This window comes from Pinus tabuliformis, chromosome 3_1, assembly GCF_031772625.1.
Source record: "Pinus tabuliformis cultivar Carrire ecotype Pingquan chromosome 3_1, CPIR1, whole genome shotgun sequence".
In the NCBI taxonomy this organism is placed as follows: domain Eukaryota; kingdom Viridiplantae; phylum Streptophyta; class Pinopsida; order Pinales; family Pinaceae; genus Pinus; species Pinus tabuliformis.
Window position 1 is genome coordinate 119,647,880 of NC_142301.1, and position 23,694 is coordinate 119,671,573.

The 23,694-nt window shown below is 39.5% G+C and overlaps 1 protein-coding gene across 4 annotated transcripts in view; it reads left to right on the top strand.

The window, feature by feature from the left end:
- MGT10 (magnesium (Mg) transporter 10) overlaps positions 1-23,694 on the top strand; it is a 422,030-nt gene that overhangs the window by 249,215 nt on the left and 149,121 nt on the right. For all 4 annotated transcript variants that reach the window (XR_016255682.1, XM_089410877.1, XM_089410876.1 and 1 more), the window contains exon 6: positions 22,653-22,721. Coding sequence is in view for 3 of the 4 variants with exons in the window: in XM_089410877.1 (XP_089267003.1) it covers positions 22,653-22,721 (69 nt within the window). In the remaining variant the exon portion in view is untranslated. The remainder of the gene's footprint in view (positions 1-22,652; positions 22,722-23,694) is intronic.

The following is a 23,694-nucleotide window of genomic DNA, read 5'->3' on the forward strand; positions in this document are numbered from 1 at the left end:
CAATTTCTGAACAAGCTCGCTTTCAAGTTCTTGAACTGCTTTTCCTTTAGGTTCTTTTAGTTTCGTAGCAGCCCTATCGAAACCTGGGATCTTAGACTTCCCAGATGCTGCCTTGTCCTTTTCAAGCTCTATAGCTAAGGTTTGGCAATCTCTATAATCATTAAGTCTAGCACGCCTTAATTCATAAGATGGCTCAGGACTAAAGGCATCAATGTAAAAATCTTGAAGAGATTTTTCGGTAGGTTTATTGTCTTGAGGTAATTCTCTAACAATACCATTAAACCTTTTGTTAAATTCTTCAACAGTTTCATTCTCTTTTTTTTATTATGCTGATGGCTTTTACGAGGTGTCTTCCCTCTCTCTTATCTCCATACTTTTCTTTAAAGGCATCAATGATTGATTGTAAGGAATCAAATGAATTCCAAGGCTTTTCAGTAAACCATTCATGAGCATTGCCCCCCAAAGTTAAAATAAAAAGAGTCATTCTAACATTCTCATGATCGAAATCAGGAGATCTTGCGTACTTAGCCATCCATATACTAAAATTTCTCAGATGCGAATTAGCACTAATCGCATTATCTCCCTGAAAGCTAGGCAACTTGTCTATCCCAAGTGATGGAAGATCATTGGGATACCCTGGAATGTTAGAAAAATTGCAAGGGGCATACATATCCATGATGTCGTGCCTAACTGGACTAGTAAAAAGCAAATGGATATCAGAGAGGGCTTCTTGTCCGAGGTTAACAAGAAGTGTACGAGAAGAGAGTTTGTGTAATCGTACCTTGAGGGCCCTTTCAGGATCAGGAGCAGGATTGCACAGACTGCTTGGATGTCTTTTAGTATACACTCTTGTAGATAATATATGAAGTGGAGTCGCCACTTGGACAAGAAATGAAACACGACAAAGCTCGAAAAGAAAAGACCAAGGACAAAAAAAGCTCTATCCCTGGCAACGGCGTCAGAAAATGTTGTTGCACAGATTGTCACGACAACGCTCAGACCAGGGGCTGTCACCTTGATCCCCGATCTCTTCGTTTAAGCCCGTCTCTCGCGGCTAAGGGGGGTAGACCCTATGGGATAATGGATGACCAACTGGGGACCAGTTGGGTTGGGAGACATGAGGGGAAACAAGCACTTAATTGATTTTATTAAGTTAATAGACCAGTGCCTTATGAAATAAATGATTAAACGATTATTTATCAAATGCTGCAGAAATATGAACTCATTAACAATCGTTTACCATCAAACAACTCAAACAAAGTTTAACTTTTATCAAATGCAAGATAATCGATAAACGCTCAATGGCTTAACAATATTCTAGCAATTAAAATTTCGAAAGATTAAATGCTTTAAATAACCACGTAATTTTAAATGCTAACCAGAGATCACATTCATGTAGCTAATCTTCAAATGAACATTTAAGCATGTTTAACCACATAAAGAAAGCAAAATTTTAGCCTCAGCAAGAAAGATATATTGCAAACATGACAAAGCCTTGAGCCAAGACTGAATCTAGCAAAATATTTCCAAAATATAATTTTTATATTTTTAAATAAAACAAGACTAAGCCAACTAAAAATATGAAACTTAAAATCTAAAATAATACTAAAATCTAAACTAAATTAAAAGAAACCTTTTTTATTTTTTATTTTTATTTTTTGTAAAATTAAATCTAAAATCTAAATAAAACCTAAATCTAATCTAAACTAACTTACATATAAATGAAACAAAATATGAAATAGAATGAAAACTAAATAGAACAAAAATAAAAATTCCATATCTGTATAATATTTTATTTTTATTTTTATTTTTTGTAATATGTAAATCTAAACAAAATTAAATAAATCTAAAATTAAAACAAAAATTTAGAATCTAAATGTCTAAAATAAAAAAATGAGAATCAAAATCCTAAATTTTAAAATTTACATATGATAAAACTAAAATTAAACTTATCTAACCCTAAAACTATACGTCAAATTTAAAACTAAAACCTAACGATGAAATAGAAATAACCTATCCAAACCTAAAACAAAAAAAATGGAAAATCAAAACGCATAACCCCAAAATCTTACCCACGCATGCAATTTCACTGTTTTTGTATGCGTACGTGAGCCCGACGACAGCAGGAGAGCCGATAAAAGATGACTACATGAGGGCGACTGAAAGACTGTGTGTTTTTTCTTTTTTGTTTGCAGGTTCTCATGGGTTCCCAAGGCCGCGTGGAGCTCGGATGGTGGAAGGAGGAGAGGAGATTCGAATGGGTTCACGGGGTTTACGCTATGCGTGTGCAGGTTTGCAGTGCGCTGGTGAAGGAAGACTGTCCACGGTTTGGGCAACTCGGTGGCAGGAGATGGATGCATGGAGCAGCGTGAGGAGAGCAGAGAGCGTATGAGGATGGTGACTAGACGCAGACAGAGAGAGTTTGAATGCTTGCAGTTTGCAGCAGAGAGGATGAAGGAGAACGTGATAAGTATGAGCTGCGTACAAGCAGCGTGAAGCTCCAGTAAATGGGCAGCGTAAAAGAAAAAATGGAGCTGTGTAGGGAGGACGCAGGGACTGGAGAAGATTAAGTTGTGCGTTGAAGAAAAATGCAGTGCAATGGCCTCAAGATATGCTTGGTTTTTGGCAGCAATGGCTATGGATGAAGCAGCAATAGAAACTATGGAACGAAGATGCTGCCTTAAAGGGCTGCGTATAGGCAGCAGAATTACACACAGTTTGGAGGAGACAACACGCAGATGGAGGGGGCAGCGCTAAGTGATGTGACTGCGTAGATTTGCTTCAAAAAAATTCAAAATTCCCCTGCAACACAAAGAAGCCATGAGAAATAGCGAGAAGTTGATCAAACCCTCGGAAATATTCAGAAAAAACCCTGCAACCTATAATGGAACGATACACAACCAGAAAATATATGTATAAAAAACTAAAACCCTACAAACCAGCTACAATTATTTACAGCTTTGTGACTCTACAACAGTCAGATTTGTCAGTAACCCTCAATAATATTTTTAGAATATCAAATTTACTATGAGATACTTCAGAAATCTCTCATGTAATTCAAAAATAAACTTAAAATGTCAGACCCAGAATCGAAACTGGCTGGGCTCTACAAGAAAATGCTTGCGGGAGTTGGCTGGTTCAGCCGAGAACTTCCCCAAACGCCCACTGATTTTCTCAATAAGGGTTTCCTGCACAACTCACTTCAACCATCAATAAAGAGGGAAAAAACAATATTAAATTCCAGATGCAATGGAGATACCTGCCATTATTTCAGAAATTCTATTACCATTCAGACCCTAGTAAGTGAACAAGATACCTGTGTTCAACAATACTCTACATCAAGCTATTACTAATGGCTGAAAATAAAATTATGCAGAAAATAAAACAGCTCACAACACTTCAGGAGAGTAACACCAGCAAGATTTCAACCCCAAAGTCTTTTTTTATTTGCACCAGAAAAAGTTTACAAGAGAGCTTTCTTCAGCACAAGACTCACAGATCGAATCTGATTTCAAATGACCCCTAGCACCCTATTGAAAGGAAAAAATCCCAACGGCTAGTTCGAGTGATCCATGTCAAAATGATCTCGACCTTTGATGAGGATCAAGATATCTTTTAATCTCATCCGTCGAATTTTTAAATGCATTTTAATATATTAAAAAATTGAAATTCTGCATTTATTTACTCAAAAGTTTGACTTATTATTATTTTATTATTATTTTTTTAAAATTTTTATTTATTTATTTATTTATTTTTTAATTATTTTTTTAAAATTTAAAATTTTATTATTATTTTTATCTATTTTTAAATTTTAAATTTTTTCAAATTTTTAATTTTTATTTTTGGATCCTCGAACTTAGCCTTTGGAAAAATCACCTAGGACCTAGGACTTAGGACTTAGGAGGGGATTAAAACATTTTCTAACCCTCAAGACACTTTATATCATGACTTTTACAATTTTACATCTCAAGGAGGGGGAAAACCCATTTGACATAGACCCTCATAGACCACCCAGTTCTGCGACCAAATATAATCTAGCAGATCAACACACTGGCATTCCCCTAAGATTCTAATGACAAAATTCATTCCCGCTTTGGGGTTAGGCTGAAGGAAAACTCTGCTGATCATGGATCGGTGAGACAAAAAACCTTCCGGAATGTAGATTATCACTAGAAAATTAGGTCCACCTAGGCAATTTACATACATGACTCAGCTCTGCTAAGATTATTTACAGTTCACACATGCAAACTGGGTTTACAACATAACATGATCAGGTCGACGATGACTGTCTAATGGCACGGACATGTCGATTAAGTGCTATCCCTTTTGCGAAAAAAAGGGGGTGTACTGCTATAAGAAGTTGACACGTAGTGGTCAACACAGCTCATGGTTTAAGCACAATGAAAAATGCGTTTATAACATGCAATTGTGTATTTTTCCAGATTTTGTAATAGATCAGTTAAGTGTTTAGTTAAATCGCTTTCCAGCCTTTAGGATTGGCATAAGAAACGGAGCACTAAAGAGGCAATACAGGTCTGCATTTAAATTTATATGTATCCCCTACAAACTGTCATAGAAAGTCTCCTTTTCCAGATCTGGTTATTCTCAACATGTAATAGTTTTTTCAGTGTAAGGACAGTGATGGCAACCTAAATTCATAATGTATAATACAGCTAATAATTTTAGTATAATATAGAGTAATGTTCAACATGTAATATAGGCTAATTTTGAGGTGTTACTTGCCAGATGTACATAGCAAATAAAGGAAGAGAAACATCGAAGTTGGACAGGGCAGCGGTCAAAATTTCAAGTCCAGAAGTCCTGAAGGGCAATTACTGCTCTGTGAAAATTCCACAACGGGAATCCTTACTGCAACAACTGATGATATTACTCCTATTTGTTAAATTCCTTCAAACTAATTACTTGTAGTTTCCTACGGAAAATATCGTAATACATGCACTGCAGCCTTCACTTAATTAAATTATATGCGGAAACAAGAGACTGAGCAAGAAAGAAAATACAACACAAATGTCCCCAGAAAAACCCAATGTGGGAAAGCCGGTGCAATAACTCTGAGGGTTTTATATTATTAAGAAGTAGTTTCTGAATATGACTCTGGATGCCCTCTTGGCAATCTAGTTACAGAGTAAAAGGCACTGGTAGAAAACTTAGTGAGATTACCTCACTCCACCCGGTAAACCCTGGCTGATCCGGCAGTTGAACTGACTGTCCTGTTGATTAGTGGTTGTCATTGATATCAACCCAAGCAGCACCAGGGGCTACCCTGATCTTTCATGGGCATTTTGACTTGACAACTTACTCTATTCTGAGTCAAGGATCTTCTAGATGGATTCTACTCATCGAGTTGTTTCCGTTGATATATGGCACGCCAAGTAATTCTTCACGGTTTGAGACATATTCATGTTTGAAGTTAGTAACCCCAGTTAGTGGGCTAAAACCCTATGGGGTTATGGCATGGAACTCATAATTGGTTGTGGTCATTGAATAGTCAATAATTAATAAATTTCTTTTTTGCTCCTAAAGTCCCTCCAACGTTCACTTGTTGAGGACCCTCTCAACTCAAGACATTCATATAAATAATGACCCTCATATCCTCCTCTTGTAGGGATTTGTGGTTTCAAATAGGTCATCATGGCATTTTCGATACAAATTTTTTTCTGCGAAGTTTCAGAAGCTGAAATTAAAACTCATTTGAGCCGAAATCTTGATGAACCACATGATCGAATTTCAGATCTTGGTTCGCTATATTTTTGGAGATATGATCTGACGAAGTTAGGGTTTTTGCAGGGTCCCAAATTCCATGTCAAACGAGTGACGTTGGGAAAATCGTCATAACTTTCTCTCTGAGCATTGGATTCAAATTTCGTAAATAGTCACAGAAAGAGGACGGATTGTAGTTTGTTGAGTAGCGTTTTCAGGGCCGAAGGTCGCAATAGTGACACGTGGCACTTCGTACAAGTTCGCTCTACTGAACCAGTCTATAATCAGGTCATCGTGGGAGATTGGGCATAACTCTTTCTTGAAGAATCCAATATTGATCAGACCTGTGGAGTTGGAAAGAGGACTCAGAGGGCTACCACAGGACGAAATTTTAGACCCTGGAGATCCGAAATTACATAGATACAACAGATTCATTATGGAGCTCCTAGAAGGCAAGAAAAAGAATGCATGGATCATTGCAGTAAGGACCACACATCAACAGTCAAGGGTAAGTCTCCTACAACAAGGTATGTATGATTAGTGTTTACATTTGAAATATGAGTATCATCTCTGACATATGTTTTTGCAGGACAACATAAGTACATACAGGGTCTCAATTATATCTCTGTCTCTATATGTCGCAGTTAGTTTTGATGCCACATTTCGGATGTCCTATTTTTGATACTACATATTCTTGATGCTACACCAAGTTTGCTAAATCTATATGATGTTGTATGTTCATGTTACTTGTCTTGTCATAGTTGATAGAATGGTCTCTGTTGTTGTACTTAGAACTTGGTCCATCACAAGTCTAGGGTTTGTCATCAGTTTTTATTGTATATATCTTTAGGTCAGTTTTGGATATAGTCTTGCATAGAGTCCAGGCCTATATCAAGAGTGGGAGTCTTTGTCTACTGCTGCAACAAGTCAACAACAAAAGTGACAAGCACACTTCAGGTATGCATTGTAATTTTAATTTGTATTTATTCATTATTATGCACTTACATGTGTTTTGCAGGCAGAGGTAAGTTGAAGGGTATTTTGTTTTGTTTTAGGATTGGTTTCGCTGGGCAAATTTTACATGCAGGTAGAAGAAGATTCAAGTACAACTTCAAGCAAGAATTCAAGAGCAGAAGTATCAAATCAAAGGAAGCATTGTAGCGGGACATCCTTTGAAGACATGACATTCATCTGTTTATTGTGAAGAAGTGTCAAGGCCAAGAGTCATCATTGTAAAGTTGTAAAAGAGTCATTTGTAAAAGTGTCATCATTGGAAGAGTCATTATTGTAAAAGAGTCTCTCTGCGTAGAGTCGAAAAGGCATTATTGGGAGGTATAGGAGTCTCTGTTGGGATGATGTCATGGTTGGGTTGCAGGTCATAGTGCGATTGGGTGTTCGGTCAAAACAATTGTAAATCATATTGTATCATGGATCGTTGTCCCTGGTACGGGAATCCACACTCTTGTCTCATTTCAGTCATTATAGGGTGGCAGGGAGTTGCTAGGTTGGTGCATGAAGTCACCTACATGTTGGAGCCTGTGAACACTTCAGGGTGGTAGGTTGGTCTAGGATGTTGGGGCATCCATTCAGTTGGCTACTGAAGAAACTAGGGCGTTGGGGCGTCCTTCCAGTGGGAGCTGGAGAAGAATGCTTTTCTAGAATTCTAGGAAGTTGTTGCTTTCATTTTAGTTGGGGCTAAAGATTAAAGAATTTATTAGAAAAGCGTTCGGTGGTTTTTTACTTGGAGGGGGTTTTCCACCTAAAATTCTTGTGTCTACTATGTTCTTTTATTTACTATTATTACTGCATAAACATTAATAATAATTGAAGATTAACTAATGCTCTGAAAAGATTTAAAAGTGCTAATTGCTAAGGAATATTGATTCACCCCCTCTCAGTATTTCCAACATGTCCTTGGCTACAACTATGCTGCCCCTTCGCAATAACTGCGTGCGCTTGCGAGGAGCCCTCTGAGGCTCCGCGTCAGCTTTGCGTTGGGTCTCCTTGCCTCCTAGAGCTCTGACATTAACCCTCCCCGCTGATCTGTAGCTCTCCTCCAAATTTCAGAATTCTGTTGGAAGATAGCTCTGCCTTTTGCATTGGCCCTTCTGGCTCTGCGTCAAGCACTCCTGGCCCAACGTCAGTCCTTCCTAGGTCTGCGCTACCTCCACTGGTGCTTCTCTGCCTCTCTGTTGAGTATTCAGGGTTCCAAAGAAGATACTCCAACCCAACTATCCCTGTCCCTCAACTAAAAGAAATCTACTCAATCAGAATTTCCTCTTGAGAACTTCTCACTTCATAAATTCGATCTCTTGATCTCTCGGTGTGTTTTCCAAACAACCGTCAAGCCCCTTCTTATATCTTTCTGTTGGACAACCAACGACCTAGATTAACTCCTAATCAAAGGCTCAAGTCCTTTTGGCTTGATCTTCGTCTTCTTCTAGAAGTTACACCCACAATTAGATTAATACCCATTAATATTTTTAATTTCCTAAGTTTAGAATTAGGGTCCCAATAAAAAATATTAATTATTTTAGTAAAATCGTCTCTGGGTGGAATTTCCCAAAACACTTTCTGGGTTCTTTGGAATACATGAGCCCAATCCTCCCTGCAAAATTTGAGGCCTAAAGCACTTTTGATGCTACACCAAATCAACACTCCCTCTTAGCGAGGAATGTGCTCTAGCAATATACCCTGCTGCATACTGCTCTGACTCTGAAGCATCGTCCTCTGCACTGCTGATGTCTGACATGCTATCCACCAACTACTGCGTCGCTGCTGCAACTGTACTGCTGCTAACACTGCCACTGTCAACATTGCATCCATACTACAACTCCCTCTCAAGTGCTGCATTTGTGCTATTGCTAGCACTGCCACTGCCAACTGCTACTGCACTGCAAAATGTTGCTTATAGCAACAGAAAAACATCCAAAATTACTGAAGTAACTGTGTTCAGTATGATACCATGTGAATGCTGAAGCCTGACTGTTGCTGGTCTTTGCACTGACCCTCTGAATATACTACATTGTCGCTGACCTCTGCTCTATGCCATTTGCACTACTGCCAACTTTGCTTCGCGTTGCTCAAACTATGGCGCTCCTAACCACTACAACTCTCTCCTCGACACCAACCGACACTAGTTCAACCTGCCACTATTGAACTGGGCTCCTTGTAGCAAGGTATTGATCCAAGGGGTGGACTCCTCAAGGATCCTTCCCATCTGCAGCTCTTTCGAACTACAACTCCAAATCAGCCCACCTCCCTCCTGGAGGTATCTCGGTTGTCATGGCGAACTCCTCCTCTTCGATCTTCGCAGGCGCAACCTTCAGATCGTGTTTCTCATCCTTGTCCTTCTTCTTGAGAGGACACTGAGTAGCGTAGTGACCCATCTCACCACACCTGAAACACTTGATCTTCGAGACGTCCTTCTTACGTCTCCGCTGCTCCTGCTGTCCCTTCGATGCAAGGGCTGCATTATCCTCCTCCTCCTTGGGCTTTGACCCACTGCTGCTGCTGCTTCCGTCAAGTTTGACCTTGACTAAGTCTCTCCTCAACTCCTCTTGTTTTAGAGCTGCCCACATCTCATCCCAATTCTGCAATGTTGCTTTGCACAGGATACTTTGGACAAATACTTGCCACTCATCTGAGACAGAATTGAGGGCCAGTCTAACCAAGTCTGAATCTTGAGGTGTATGCCCCGCATCAGACAACTCATCACGGGTTTCCTTCAGCTTCGTGAGGAACAGATCCACATGCTCTCCCTTCTGCATCTAAGCAGATCTAAGCTTCTGCTCCAAGTGCATCTTCCGTTGCTCCGAAGATCCCTGATATAATGTGACTAAGGCATCCCACATCTCTTTAGTAGTCCCTTTGCTAGCAACGTGACACACCATGTGATCCTTGATGATCCTTGACTCCATCCAGGATCATCCTCTAGGCTTTCGCAATCTCAGCTTTGTACTTCTTTAGCGGAGCACATGAGACATCTGAATTATGTCTTACAAAGGTTACAACAAGAGAAATTATCGTTGAATTTGAAGAAGTGTTCATTCATGAAAGAGGAGTTAGTGTATTTGGGTTTTGTTATTTTTGCTGAAGGGTTGAAGATGGATCTAGAGAAGATCAAGGCAATCATGGAGTGGCCTTCACCTAAAAGTGTTTTTGAGGTAAGAAGTTTTCATGGTCTTGCTAGCTTTTATAGGAAATTCATAAAGAATTTTAGTAAGATCAATGCTCCTATTATTGAGACCATAAAGAAGGATAAACAACCATTTAGATGGACTGCTGAAGCATAAAAGAATTTTCAGCTATTGAAGAAGAAGATCACTGAAAAACCTATTTTGGTTCTACCTGATTTTAGTAAGCCTTTCCAAGTGAAATGTGATGCCAGTAGAGAAGCTATTGGAGGTGTTTTAAGTCAAGAAGACAAACCTATAGCTTATTTTAGTGAAAAGCTGAATGATTCAAAGAAGAAGTATTCTTCTTATGATAAAGAGTTCTATGCAGTTGTGCAGTCATTGAAGAAGTGGAGACATTATCTGATGTCAAAAGAGTTCATACTTTATTCAGATAACCATGCATTACAGTATATTATGCAGCAACCAAAGCTTAGCCAGAAACATGCTAAATGGGTAGAGTATCTTCAAGGTTTCCATTTTGTCTTGAAGCACATAAATGGCCAATCAAACAAAGTTGCAGATGCCTTAAGTAGGAGAAATGTATTACTTCAAGAGAGTCAAATTCAAGTGTTAGGTTTTGATTTTCTTAAAGAATTATATGAGACAGATTCAGATTTTAAAGAGGCATTTGAAGCTTGTAAGAATCCTGTTTTAATGGATAGGAATAAATGGTTGGATTATTTCTTACAAGATGGACTGTTGTTTAAGAGAAATCAACTGTGCATACCAAACTGTTCTATGAGGGAGAACTTAATCAAAGAGAAACATTTTGGTGGACTTGCAGGACATTTTGGTATAGAGAAGACTTATGAACAGCTGAACAGATTTTATTTCTGGCCGAAAATGAGATCCGAGTGGAAAAGTATGTGAAAAATTGTAAAGTCTGTCAATATGCAAAGGGAAGAAGCCAAAACACAGGTTTGTATGTTCCATTACCAATTCCAGATAGGCCTTGGGATATGGTAAGTATGGATTTTGTTTTGGGCTTACCAAAGACTCAAAGAAGAAATGATTCAATTTTTGTTGTAGTGGACAGATTTTAAAAAATGGCACATTTTATTCCATGTTATAAAACTAGTGATGCTACTCATGTTGCTAATTTGTTTTTCAAGGAGATTGTAAGATTGCATGGGTTGCCTAAGAGTATTGTCTCAGACAGGGATTCCAAATTTGTTGGACATTTCTGGAGGACACTATGGAAGAAGTTGGGAACTAAACTGAGTTTCAGTTCTGCCTATCATCCACAGACTGAAGTTGTGAATAGAAGTTTGGGTAATCTTTTAAGGAGTCTTACTGCAGAAAATCCAAAACAGTGGGATCAAGTGTTGGCACAGGCTGAATATGCATATAATGACTCACCTAACAGGAGTACAGGGCAGAGTCCATTCCATATAGTTTATGGAATGCATCCAAGAGGAGTGTCTGAGTTAAGAAACTTGGAAAAGGTGAGATGAGAAGTGTAGAGGGAGAATATTTTGCTTCAGAAATGCAAGCAATACATGAACAAGTGAAACAACAACTACAAGATAACAACATCAATTACAAAACCAGAGCAGACATGAAAAGAAGAGAGGTAAACTTTGAAGTTGGGGATTTGGTTTTAGCACACCTAAGAAAGGAAAGATTTCCAAAGAGGGAGTATAACAAATTGAAGTTCAAGAAAATTGGACCATGCATAGTATTAAGGAAATTTTCTGCAAATGCATATGAAATTGAATTACCCCCTGATGTTGGAATATCTCCAATTTTCAATGTTGCTGACCTGTACAAGTATGAAGGTGAAACTGCAGATGATACAGAAAAGGATCAGGAGACACAGGAAATTAACTAGGTAAAACAGTTACCTACAGCAAAAGAGTTACAACCAGAAAGGATTTTGGACAAGAAAGTGTTCAAGAAAACCAGAGGACAAGAGTACTTTCACTATTTGGCCAAATGGAAGGATCAGCCAACTGCTGAAGCTACTTTGGTAACAGAAAACATGCTACAGAAGCTGGGCAATTTTGTAGAAGAGCTCATGGACAGGAGCCCATGAAGAATTTTGTCCTTAGGAGTCTGATGCAGGAGCATGAGACTTGGAGGGAAAAGATTTTAAACTTATTCCAAAAAAACAAAAAAATCTACAAGCAAAGTAGTGGGATCCTTTAGCCATCAACCAGCTGTCGAATGTAGTGGCAGTGAGTTTCCACATGCTTTGTTCGTTCATGAAAGACTGGATTCTTGGCAAGTTTGAGCACTCCCTGATTATCACAAAACAAAGAAGTAGGCCCTGTCTGAAAAACATGCATATCTGCAAGCATACGACGAAGCCAAACTGCCTCACAGGCTGCCTTAACTGCTCCCCGATACTCTGCTTCTGTTGAGGAGAGAGCCACTGCCTGTTGCTTCTTACTAGTCCAAGTAACAGCACCAGATCCTAGACTAAACACATACCCAGCTGTAGATTTACGGTCATCAACCGAACCGGCCCAGTCAGAGTCAGTGTAGCCACTGAGAATTGGATTGGAGCTGCGAGTATATAAGAGGCCATAATCAGAAGTACCACGCACATATCGTAGCACCCGCTTTGCTGCTATCCAATGATCAGCTTTAGGAGCTGACATAAAGCGAGAAATGTAGCTTACTGCAAAACTGATGTCAGGTCTGGTAGCAGTAAGATAGATGAGACTGCCCACTAATTGCCTGAATAAAGTTTCATCCACAAGAGGAGAGGATGACTGTGCTGAAAGTTTGAGCCCTGGTTCCATAGGAGTCGTGGCCGGTTTGCAATCCTGCATTCTGAACCTTTCCACAAGATTTTTGGCATACTTGGACTGAGAAAGAAAGATCTGATTTTCAGTCTGCCACACTTCAACCCCCAGACAGTAATGAAGAAGTCCCAAGTCTGTCATCTCAAAAGTTCTGCATAGATCTTGTTTGATCCCATGGATCAAATGTGCAGAGCTGCCAGTAATGATAAGATCATCCACATAGACAACTACAAACAAGATATCATCACCAGTATGCTTGATATACAGGTTTGCATCAGATGGACTCCGCTGAAAACCCTGATCTGTCAGGTACTGATCAATTTTCATGTACCAAGCCCGAGGAGCTTGTTTCAATCCATAGATTGCTTTAACTAACCGACACACTTTCTGTTCTTGACCAACAACCTTGAATCCTGGAGGCTGCGTCATGTAGACTTCTTCTTGGAGATCACCATTTAGGAAAGCACTCTTTACATCCATCTGATGAACTTTCCAATTGAACTGAGCTGCTAGGGCAAGCACAAGCCTTATGGTACTCATCTTGGCTGTAGGAGCAAAAGTCTCCTCATAGTCAATGCCTTCCTTCTGTGAGAACCCTCGAGCCACAAGACGAGCTTTATACTTGTCTATGGTTCCATCAGCTTTGTATTTCACTTTATACACCCATTTGCAGCCTATGGGTTTTTTCTCTGCAGGAAGATCAGAAAGTGTCCATGTATGATTCTTCTGAAGACTTTGGAATTCGGCTTCCATAGCCTGTTCCCACTCAGATGTACCCTTAGCCTCTGAATAGGTTTGAGGCTCAAAAATACTGTGTATGTTAGCCATAAGAGCAAAATTGACTGTAGACTGTTGTCTGTTCTTATGTCTAGAAGTTCTACCTTCAAGGAGCTCATCATCCCGGAGATCACCTATGGTTTTAGCCCACCATTTAGGCCGAAGAGAAGAAGAACCAATATCAGGAGCAGAGGAACCAATATCAGAAGGAGGTGGAGAAGGCTCAAGAGCAATAGGGACAGCAAGAGGAGGGTTAGCTTCTGGAGGAAGCTCAGATAGAGTATTATCTAATACTGATGCTACATCATCCCTCCCATCAGGTGGACCGACTGGAAGAAGAACACTGTGATGCTGATCCTCAGAACATTGCTGAAAGAATCCTCTGTCCTCATCAAAGACTACATCCCGACTGAAGCTAAGACGACCAGTAGCTATATCTATCAGCCTATAGGCTTTGTGATGATCACTGTACCCTGTCATCATGAGTTTCTGGCTTTTGGAATCCAACTTAGAGCGCTTAGTAGCTGGAATCCAAACATATGCAACTGAGCCAAATACTTTGAGATGACTGATCTTAGGCTTACGGCCAGACCAAACCTCTTCAGGAGTCTTCCCTGTAACAGCCTGAGTGGGTGATCTGTTAAGAAGGTAAACAGCAGTAAATACTGCTTCAGCCCAGAATCTGTTTGGAACACTCCTGTGTTGTAACATGGAACGAGCCATTTCAACAACCGTGCGGTTGCGGCGCTCGACAACACTGTTCTGCTGAGGAGTGTAGGGTGCGGTTAACTGATGTTTGATGCCATGAATATCACAGAAATTGGCAAAAGCTGAAGAACAAAATTCCCCCCCATTGTCGGTCCTAAGAGTCATGATGTTACAGCCAGACTCTTTTTCAACTAAGGTTTTAAACTTCTGAAAGGTACTAAGTGCATCAGATTTATTTTTTAGAAAATACACCCACATCTTTCTACTGAAATCATCTACAATAAGTAAAAAATATTTGCAAGCAGTGATAGAAGCTGTATTCATAGGACCACAAATATCAGCGTGAAGTAACTGGAGTACCTTAGATGCACGCCAAGATTCTCCATTCTTGAATGAAGACCGATGTTGCTTTCCTGCTTGACAGGCGCCGCATACCCCTAACTGCTGAGTCTGAATATCAGGTAATCCTGACACAAGTCCCTCCCGGGAGAGCTGAGAGAGATACTACATATTTAGATGCCCATATCGCTGATGCCAAAGAGTACTGATGGGAGAGACACGTGCTGCTAGAGCCACTTCTGGAGAGTCACCGGTGTTAAGTAGCCTATATAGACCATGGTCCTCTAAGCCAACAGCAACTGTTAGACTAGTCTCTCTGTCAATAATAGAGCACTTGTGTGCACTGAACACAACATCAAGCTGAGGAGAATTCCTCATAATCTGGCTGACAGACAGCAGATTAATTTCCATACCAGGAACATAGTATACATTCAGAAATATGAGTGTGCGCCCACCAGACTGAATTTGAACTGTACCTCTGCCAGCTACTGTGTACTTTTCACCTCCGCCAAATACCACGGAATCACTGAAAGGTGAGAAGTCAATAAACCAGTCACGCCTGTGAGAGAAATGGCGTGATGCACCAGAATCAATGTACCATGCAGAAGAAGGAACATGATCTGAAGACCTTTTAGCCATAAAGGCGTAAAAGGCTTGATTTCCTTCTAACATCAGATTGGTGAGCGTGGCCATTTTCTCAAAGACAATACAGAAGTCCAGCACACAAAATATATTTCCACAGTCTAAAAAAAAAAAATGGCAATAGAGCAGATTCCACTGCTGTAGCTGTACCCTTCTTTCACAAGTCTTACACTGCTGTTTGAAGTGATTTTATTGATTATACAGCTGCCGGTTTAACACAGGCTGCAGAACAAATTCTTCACAGGCAGCCTTGAGCAAACAAATGCCAAACTTCAGAGATAAAGAAACAGGAAATAAGGGCCGAGACACATAACCTTAACAAATTGTAAACTGAAGCTGTCCAAGCTGTGCTGTATACGCTGTTCTGGTCCCACCACTTCAAAAGAAAATCACAATAAACTTTTAATCAAACCGCTACGTAACCACGTGAATCTGGAAGATGGCGTCACTTGAAAATACCGTCACTGGAAAATCCCTGAAAAGATGCGTTATGCCGTCACTATGATCTGGAAACTACGTGGATCTGAAAATACCTTTATGTGGATATGTGCTGTCTCAGCTTCACGTTTACACTGCCGGCAAACACCACTCCACTTATGCCGTCAAACACCACGTCTCAGGTATGCCGGCAAACACCACGGATATATACGTCTCAGGTATATACGTCTCAGGTATATACGTATATATATTTCACGTCTCAGGTATGCCGGCAAACACCACGGATATATACGTCTCAGGTATATACGTATATATATATTTCACGTCACGTCTCAGGCATATACGCGTTTGAAAATAAACACGGGTTTGAAATTTGCATCCACGGGTCTGAAATATATATCACGGGTTTCAAATGTATATATGAACAACGTGTTTCAAATATTTATCCACAGAATGAACCACGGGTTTCAAAAATGTATCCACGGGTCTGAGGTATAAATCCACGGGTTTCAAAATGTATATATTGACCACGGTTTTCAAATATGTATCCACAGATCTGAAATATATATCCACAGGTGTCAAATATCTATCCACAAGTTTCAAATTGCACGCGTATCCACAGATATCCACGGGTTTGACAGCAATTGAGACTAAAACCACGATTTTGCCTGCAGATCGAATTTTCAACCCACGACTCCGACTTTCAAAAAAAACAAATGAGTTTTGAGAGAAAACACCTGGATCACGATTGCTGAGGAATTCCACGTTGTGGTCGAGTAGCCGCCAGGCGAAGAAGAAGATAGCCGGATTCACGATTCCAAGCAAACTGGTCAGCCAAAAAAAAATTCCGCTCCCACGAAAACAGTCACCGCCACAAAGTTATTTCCTTAATAAAACGATCATGCAAGGGAAGAATCCATTTCTGTATCGAGATGGACGACTGTAAGCTTTTATCACAGCGAGCAAAGCCGAGGCTAAGACTCAGTGAAGGCTGCCTGGCTTACAGAGGGCTCGACCTTAGAAAGGACTCAAGAGATTACGATGCAGAGAGATTTACTGTTCAAGAAATCTCTTAACCTTGCTCTGATACCATAAAACAGTGCGAAACACGCATGTAAAAGAATATCGAATGAATTGATTAACCTGGAGCAAACAGCTCAATGATAATACAAAGATATTTACAATAATAGAAACATCAGGTTTCTATGTAGAATATAGAACAAACAGTTTCATCTAAGAAACTGCTAAAAGAAAAAATAGAAACAGCTAAAAGACTGAGCATTACTAAATAGAGATATATTCTAATAAAACATAGAGATAGAATCTAGGAATAAATCATGATGTAATAAATGTTAAATAGTTAAGCTGTAGTGGAGGTTCTCGAGGAGAATACCTCACAGGACAGATAGGATTAGTTAACATAGTGGAGGTTCTCGAGGAGAATGTCTCGCAGAATTGATAGTTGTAATAAATTTAAGCCTCTGTTTTTAGATCTGGTTGTTAAAACGAACCAGTATATATGTAATTTTGATGCTATTGTAAAGGGATTTGGACTGAGTGGGTTTATCTCGTATTGCTGTAAAGGAGCAGGACATCTCTGTGTATTGGTCGATCCCGGAGGCGTTGTGACCTCCGAAACCCTTTCTATGCATCTGAACTTATGTTTGTCTGTTAAAAAAAATTGGTGTTTATGCGTATTTTTGGCTTCACGCAACGTTTTCTTTTAAGTCTTTACAACAGTGGTTCGGCCTTGTTTTCCAACTAATACTTTGATTCAAGTCTGTTTGAGTGTGTTTCCTTCATATCGGCATGCCCTATTTCCTTTATACACATCGTTTGGTCCCACAGGTGAAATTCTGGGTTACACTAAGAAACCGTGACAAACTTGGTCCGAATTGAGAATCTGGACTTGAAATCTTATTAAATGTGGATCATACCCATATCGGGTCCGCAAGCATTATCGCATCGTAGTGTTTGAGCGGAGAGGAACTGACCCTTTGAAGTGTCGAAGTCCGAAGTTGCGACATTCGGATCCGAAACATTATAAAGGAGGTTTTATAACCTATCGGGTCCGCGGGGCTTATCGCATCGCAAGACCTGAGTGGGAAGAGCCTAGCGAAGGAGCATTGGAATCGCCGATTGCGATTGCCGATAACACTATAGTGTTATCGCATCGAAAAAGGACCGTTAGCGGAGCGTGATGTTATTGTTCCGTTCCGCGTGGAAGTGCCGATAGCGACCGCCGATAGTGTTATTCCATTCCTATGGAATAAAGACCCCGTCGATAGTGTATTTGCGTATTAACGCATTCCTTTGAAAAACTACGCCGATAGTGTATTTTCTTGTGTAATAGCACTACGACAATTAAACCCTGCCGATAGTGTATTTCCATGGATAATTGCATTATGGCGATTTGAAACTGCCAATAGTGTATTTTATGCCTAATTGTTTTATTGCCGTTCAAAAGCCCGCCGATAGTGTATTTCATAATTCCCATGGAATTACAGCTCTGATAGTGGAAAAGGGCCTCTGTTGTGAAAGTTGCTCCCGATAACAAGGGTTGGGCGATTAATGGAAAAGGACTGGTGATAGTGTCCAAAAAAGGGAAATTTATAAATAGTCAGTCTAGAAATAGATCATTGATACTCCGGTGGAAGAAGAAGAAGGAACTCCGTCAGACTTAGAAGAAATTGTAGCAGGATTTGCGCTTTTGTCAATATCGCCTGCACCTAGGCCACCATTGGATCCTCAATAGTGTTCATTGATTTCTCGTGTTCCACCTTTTAGATGAGGATGATGCACCTGGTCCACAATGCCCAACCAACTCCACAATTGCACCATACACTTAACAGATGTTCTAGAATGCCTCCTGCTACAAATGGAGGGTTCATATCATCACTTCGACTCTTACAAAAGGTTTACAGGCATATTTGATCCATTTGGATACCCATGAGGTTTTCCTTGTGCCACCACACCCACTTGGGAGCACCACAGGTTCTTGATTGGATAACAAGTGGCCAACCCCTTGTCCAATATGTTTGGAGTCCTTTTTTTCAACATGGCACCCCTTCGGCTTCATTAGGCCTCCGCAAAGGCCCAATGACATCACTTTGTTGATCATTCAGCCCTCTTGAGAGACTTACCTTTTCATTATTGAGCTATTTGGTGGGCTTGTCACCAAATATTTTGTTATTATGAACATTATTTTATTTTAGGGGGTAAATTAGGCTAATTAGCTAAATCAATTTCATTAGGAAGTGTATAAATAGAAGTGTGATGGAATAATTTGATCATCATCACTTGGATTGGATCATTTTCTCTTGTGAGGTTTTTCTTATTCTTTTTGGAGGACGAAATTGGATGGATGGATGAATTTTGATGTTTGGATCTCTTCATTTTTGTCTTGGAGCTTCTATATTGGCATATGATGATGATTGGATATACTTGTTCTCACATGTAAGTGCTCTTTTAATGCTATTTTATCATTTTCTTATGTCACATGCATGTTGCTGGGGAATTTTGCTATACTAGGCTGAAATTTGCTGCTTTTCTTGTGTGAAATGGTGGAAATTTGTCTTTTTATAGCGTTGCATCATGTCATGGGCCATGTTTGAATAAGTGAATGTTCCTAGAGATATTTTGTTGAAATTTTATCTTGATAAGTCATCACATATTGCATATCGAAGTATAAATACCTTGAAGCAATTGTCCCATGCCCTAATTGCCACGCAAAATTGTTGTAGAGGCCTCTTTGATGAAGTGAAACCATCCCAAGCACTGGAATCGTCTTGACTCCATTTCTCCCAAAGGATTAGGCACTGATCCTCCATAGGTGATAACTAAAAAGCACATTTTTTATCACCTCTATCTCCTTCTTCTAGGCCTAGCCTCCATAGGGGACCTAGGGCATCATATTTCTCACAAGTTACCCATAAAAAAAATTCGATTTCCTAGTTTGTACTAGGTTGTGTCCCCTGGGAGCCTTCCAAATTTCAAGCCATTTCGATGGTGAGATCTCGAGATATTTCAAGCCCTAGCTTCGATATTGTTTCTTGCCCTTTGATTCCCTAGCCCACTGACCTCATTAGGATCATTGTGATAAGATTGTTGAAAATTCTTCCTTTGATCTCGTTCTTCCCCTCAATTAGGTCAAGCATACCCTTAATTGATCAACTCCACCCCCTTGACCTAACTTTGGGTCCACTTGGTCCTGTGTGGTCCTACAACGTCTTGAAGATAATTTCACAAAGACCACTTGGAATCCAAGTTTTCACAAGGATTTCTTGGACTAGGCCCCTCCTTTACAAGTCTTATTTGCAAACCCTAGCCCTTGAAATCCCCTTGGCCCTTCTTAGAGAGCCTTACACCTTGCTTCTCAAGCAAGAAAACCACAAAATTGAGTCTCTCTTGTGAATAAGCCCTTAGGAATCACTCTTTATCCCTTCATTGACTCATTCATATAGTGATTCCCCTCATACCGAGTCTCCTCCCATTGGTGAAAATCCATAAAGAGTAGGGAGCTTTAACGAAGGTGACAGTGGGCTATTGCTCCATTGTTTCCCTTGACCTAATAGTTGCCCTTTTTGGATCCCCTCCTAGGACCCCTACTAGTTTGAGCGATAATAGGCTCATGAAGCCCAATGGACATGTCACTTCCCCCTCGACTTGTATAAATACAAGTGACCTCCAACCTCATTTGGCACCTCACTCACTTGCACATTCTTCTCTCTCCTTCTCTCATTGGTTCGTACATCTATTGGGCATACCTTTTCTCTCACACATGTGGCAAGGAGTACGAATTTTCTTGGTAGATTACAGGCCGAAATTTGAACCTGTTGCAGAGTTTGACCAATGTTGACTAGGAACTTTGACTCATCCTTTGACTGCGATTTTTGTGGGAAATTTTCATTTTTGGTAGGCTATACAGTTTGGCACATAAACCGAGAATTTTTTGGCACTTTGACTTGCGTTGACCACATGCTAGTTTGACTGCAAAAGTTGACTTCAGTTGACCGAGTTTGATAAGTGTTTGGTTGACTATTTTGACTATTGTTTTACCAGTTAAGGAGGCCGAGTTTGACTAGCTTTGCCGAGCTTCAAAGGGGAAGTTTTGTTGTTGCGTTGACCATCTTTGACTTTTTGGTTAGGGCTGAATTTGACTATAGTTGATTGCAGATTTGATAGGGCTATTTGGACTTTGATTTGGCAAGTCAATTTTGACTTTTTGTACTCTCTCTCTCTCTGCTGAACATTTGATATAATAATAGGGAGAATTAATCAAAGGGTTTCCCCATTGTGAAAATTTCTAAATAAAATCCAACTGCAGTGACTGATATTATTTCTTCTACTTATTAATTCGAGAATAAGCTATTCACAGTATTTCTACGGAAAATATCGAAATAAATTCTATTGTAGCCTTCACAATTAAAACACTGCGGAATGTAAATGCAAGGAAAAATACTAGCACAAGTATAATCACAATGACACAATTATTTTGGACAATTGTCCTCGGAAAAACCCAATGCGGGAAAAACGATGTAGTAGATGAGGGTTTTTTTATTAATCTTTAGCGAAAATCTCATGTACAAGATACAACTAGCAGGATAGAAGAGGAATCTCTGTGAGAAATTTACTGACAGTTTTCTCACACTTCCTGGCGAGATTCTGATCCAGGAGAGGACTTGTTGCACCCTCTGCGTCTCACAGTGTCAACTTCTGCGTGAGGACTGCGCAGTCCCACCATCAGTGTCTGTGCTGTCCCTCTGCGTCACAGCCTCTACACTACCCCTTCTCTGCTCTGCGTCTTCTGCTCTTGCACTCTCAACTGATGCTGCTATCCTCTTGCTCCTCCTCACCTGCAACTCTCCCTCTAAATCAATTTCTTCTTGCCGAACTTCGACCAATGAGAAAATCAATTTTACTCGGGTAACTGAGTATCCGCCTAGTGTGTTTTCCAAATACCCATCAATGTCCTTCTTATAATCCTCTAGTTGAGAACCAACGACCCATATTAGATTCTAATCAATGGCTTAGATCATTTGGACTCGATCTTCATCTTCTTCTAGAAGTTTCACCCACAGATTATTACCCTTTAATTATTTTAATTTCCTAAGTTTAGACTTAGGGTCCCATTAAAAATAATTAATTATTTTAATAAAATTGTCTCTGGATGAAATTTCCTAAAACGATTTCTGGGCATTGTGGAATACATGTGTCCAAGCCTTCTTGCAAATTTTGAGACTTAGAGCTCATCCAGTGTTACCAGAAATCAACACCCATCTTGGGGTTTTTCCCTAGCATCAGCCAAATCTGGTGTCCTCTTGTCTTGGCTTGTCTTCTGCATTTTATTATTCATGTTCTATTTACAGTCACTGACAATGTGATTTATGGTTAATGTGATTTCTATTGGAAAACTAAATTGGAAATTGTCATTGGGATGCTAAATGACATTGAAGTAATTGTGTTAAACATAGAACATACCGTTGTTAACTAAAATTAACATGTAGTCATTCAATTCTATGGATCAAGATTTGTAGATGCGTTTTCTTATTCTAATTTGAATTCGGTTCTAGTAGTGCTAAGCAGAGTGTTTGCATTTGTTGCTCCTTGTACATATCCTTTATTTTATATATCTCTGTGCTATGTAAAATAGAAGAAGTTGTTTTCAGTTAAATAATCACATACATCATAAATCATAAGCACATATAATCGCTAATTCCATCAGAATCTTAACAACATCATCTCTAATTTGGTTAGAAAAAAGTATGTTTGATCGTGACATTGATCTCATACATAAAACTAACTCCCAGGGCTCCAAGGTTTTAACTTTTTTATTTTATTTATGTTCACTATTTTAACTTTTGATGTTTGAAATCAAGGTATGCCACTATTGTGGATCTGCTCATTATTTATATACTATGTAGTATGAAGACAAGTAGAACTATTTGTGTTTTAGTTAGTGTGTACAACTCATAATCAAGTGGTTGATATCCTATCTTGTGGTTCTTTTGTTTTAGTACTTGTTTATTTATATTTTTAGGTTTAACTTGCAAATAAATTCCAAAATCTGATTTTAATATTTAAAGTTGATTTTTTACAGGTAGTGGAAGCAGCGTTAATATCAAGAACACAAATATTGGAGCAAAAGTTGATGGAAGTGGAACCTCGTGTGAGTATGGAAATGTAGTAGGTATATTAGCAATTATTATTTAATTTTTTGACACCAAAGCTTCATTTGACTATTAATGGGAACATTATGTACATTGTTATAGTATAAAAAAATGCCAATTATGAATGTAATTGCAAGAAGCACTTAGCAAATGTTTACAAAACTTAAAAAGTAGGCTAACTGAAGCCAAAACACTTGAGAGCATAAAGGAGCTAAAAAAGACTATCAAAATACCATTAACTCTTGGAAGACCAAGCCCTATCAATAACCACTTTTTTCTTCAAAAGTCAAACAAGGACTTAGATCCCTCAGCCCCTCCTGAATCTTTTGTAACTGAACGTGAACCTTTGCCCCTATGGCTATGTATTCCTACTCTTTTCAAAACACCAAGTACAACCATGCTGCATCTTCCTAAATAATAGTCCTTTGTAAATCCTCCTCCAAGAAGATATGGACCTCCTCCAACTTCTATTTGGCCTCCTAAAGCTCCCATCTATGCTTGTGAGCAATCATAAGGCTTTAATTTCTCATGAACTTGACAGATCTCTAGGCAACAACCTCCCATCACCACAACTAGCCCTTCTTCCTACTAGGGCGAGGGATGAGGCTTCAAACTTTGTGAACAAGGGCATAGAAGTTGAGGGACACTGAGTGAGAAATATTTAGCTTGTACAAAGATGAGGGATTTGAATCCATCACCTGCCCCACCAATATGGAAGTCTAGATAGTTAAATGATACAATCAAGTAGTCTTAATCAACACATTGACTAGCCTCTTAGAACTAGAAAAGGAGATGTTATCCCAATGGCCATACACCTTGTCTAACCTTGCTTGCACCTTTTCCTTCCCTTGCTTGAAATTATACCAAATGAACCTGTTACCCACCAAAATGGGTGATTCTTATAGGAGAAACTTTTTCTCTTATTCTTCACATCCAACTAGCCAACCATGCAGCCCCTGAAAAACACCATTA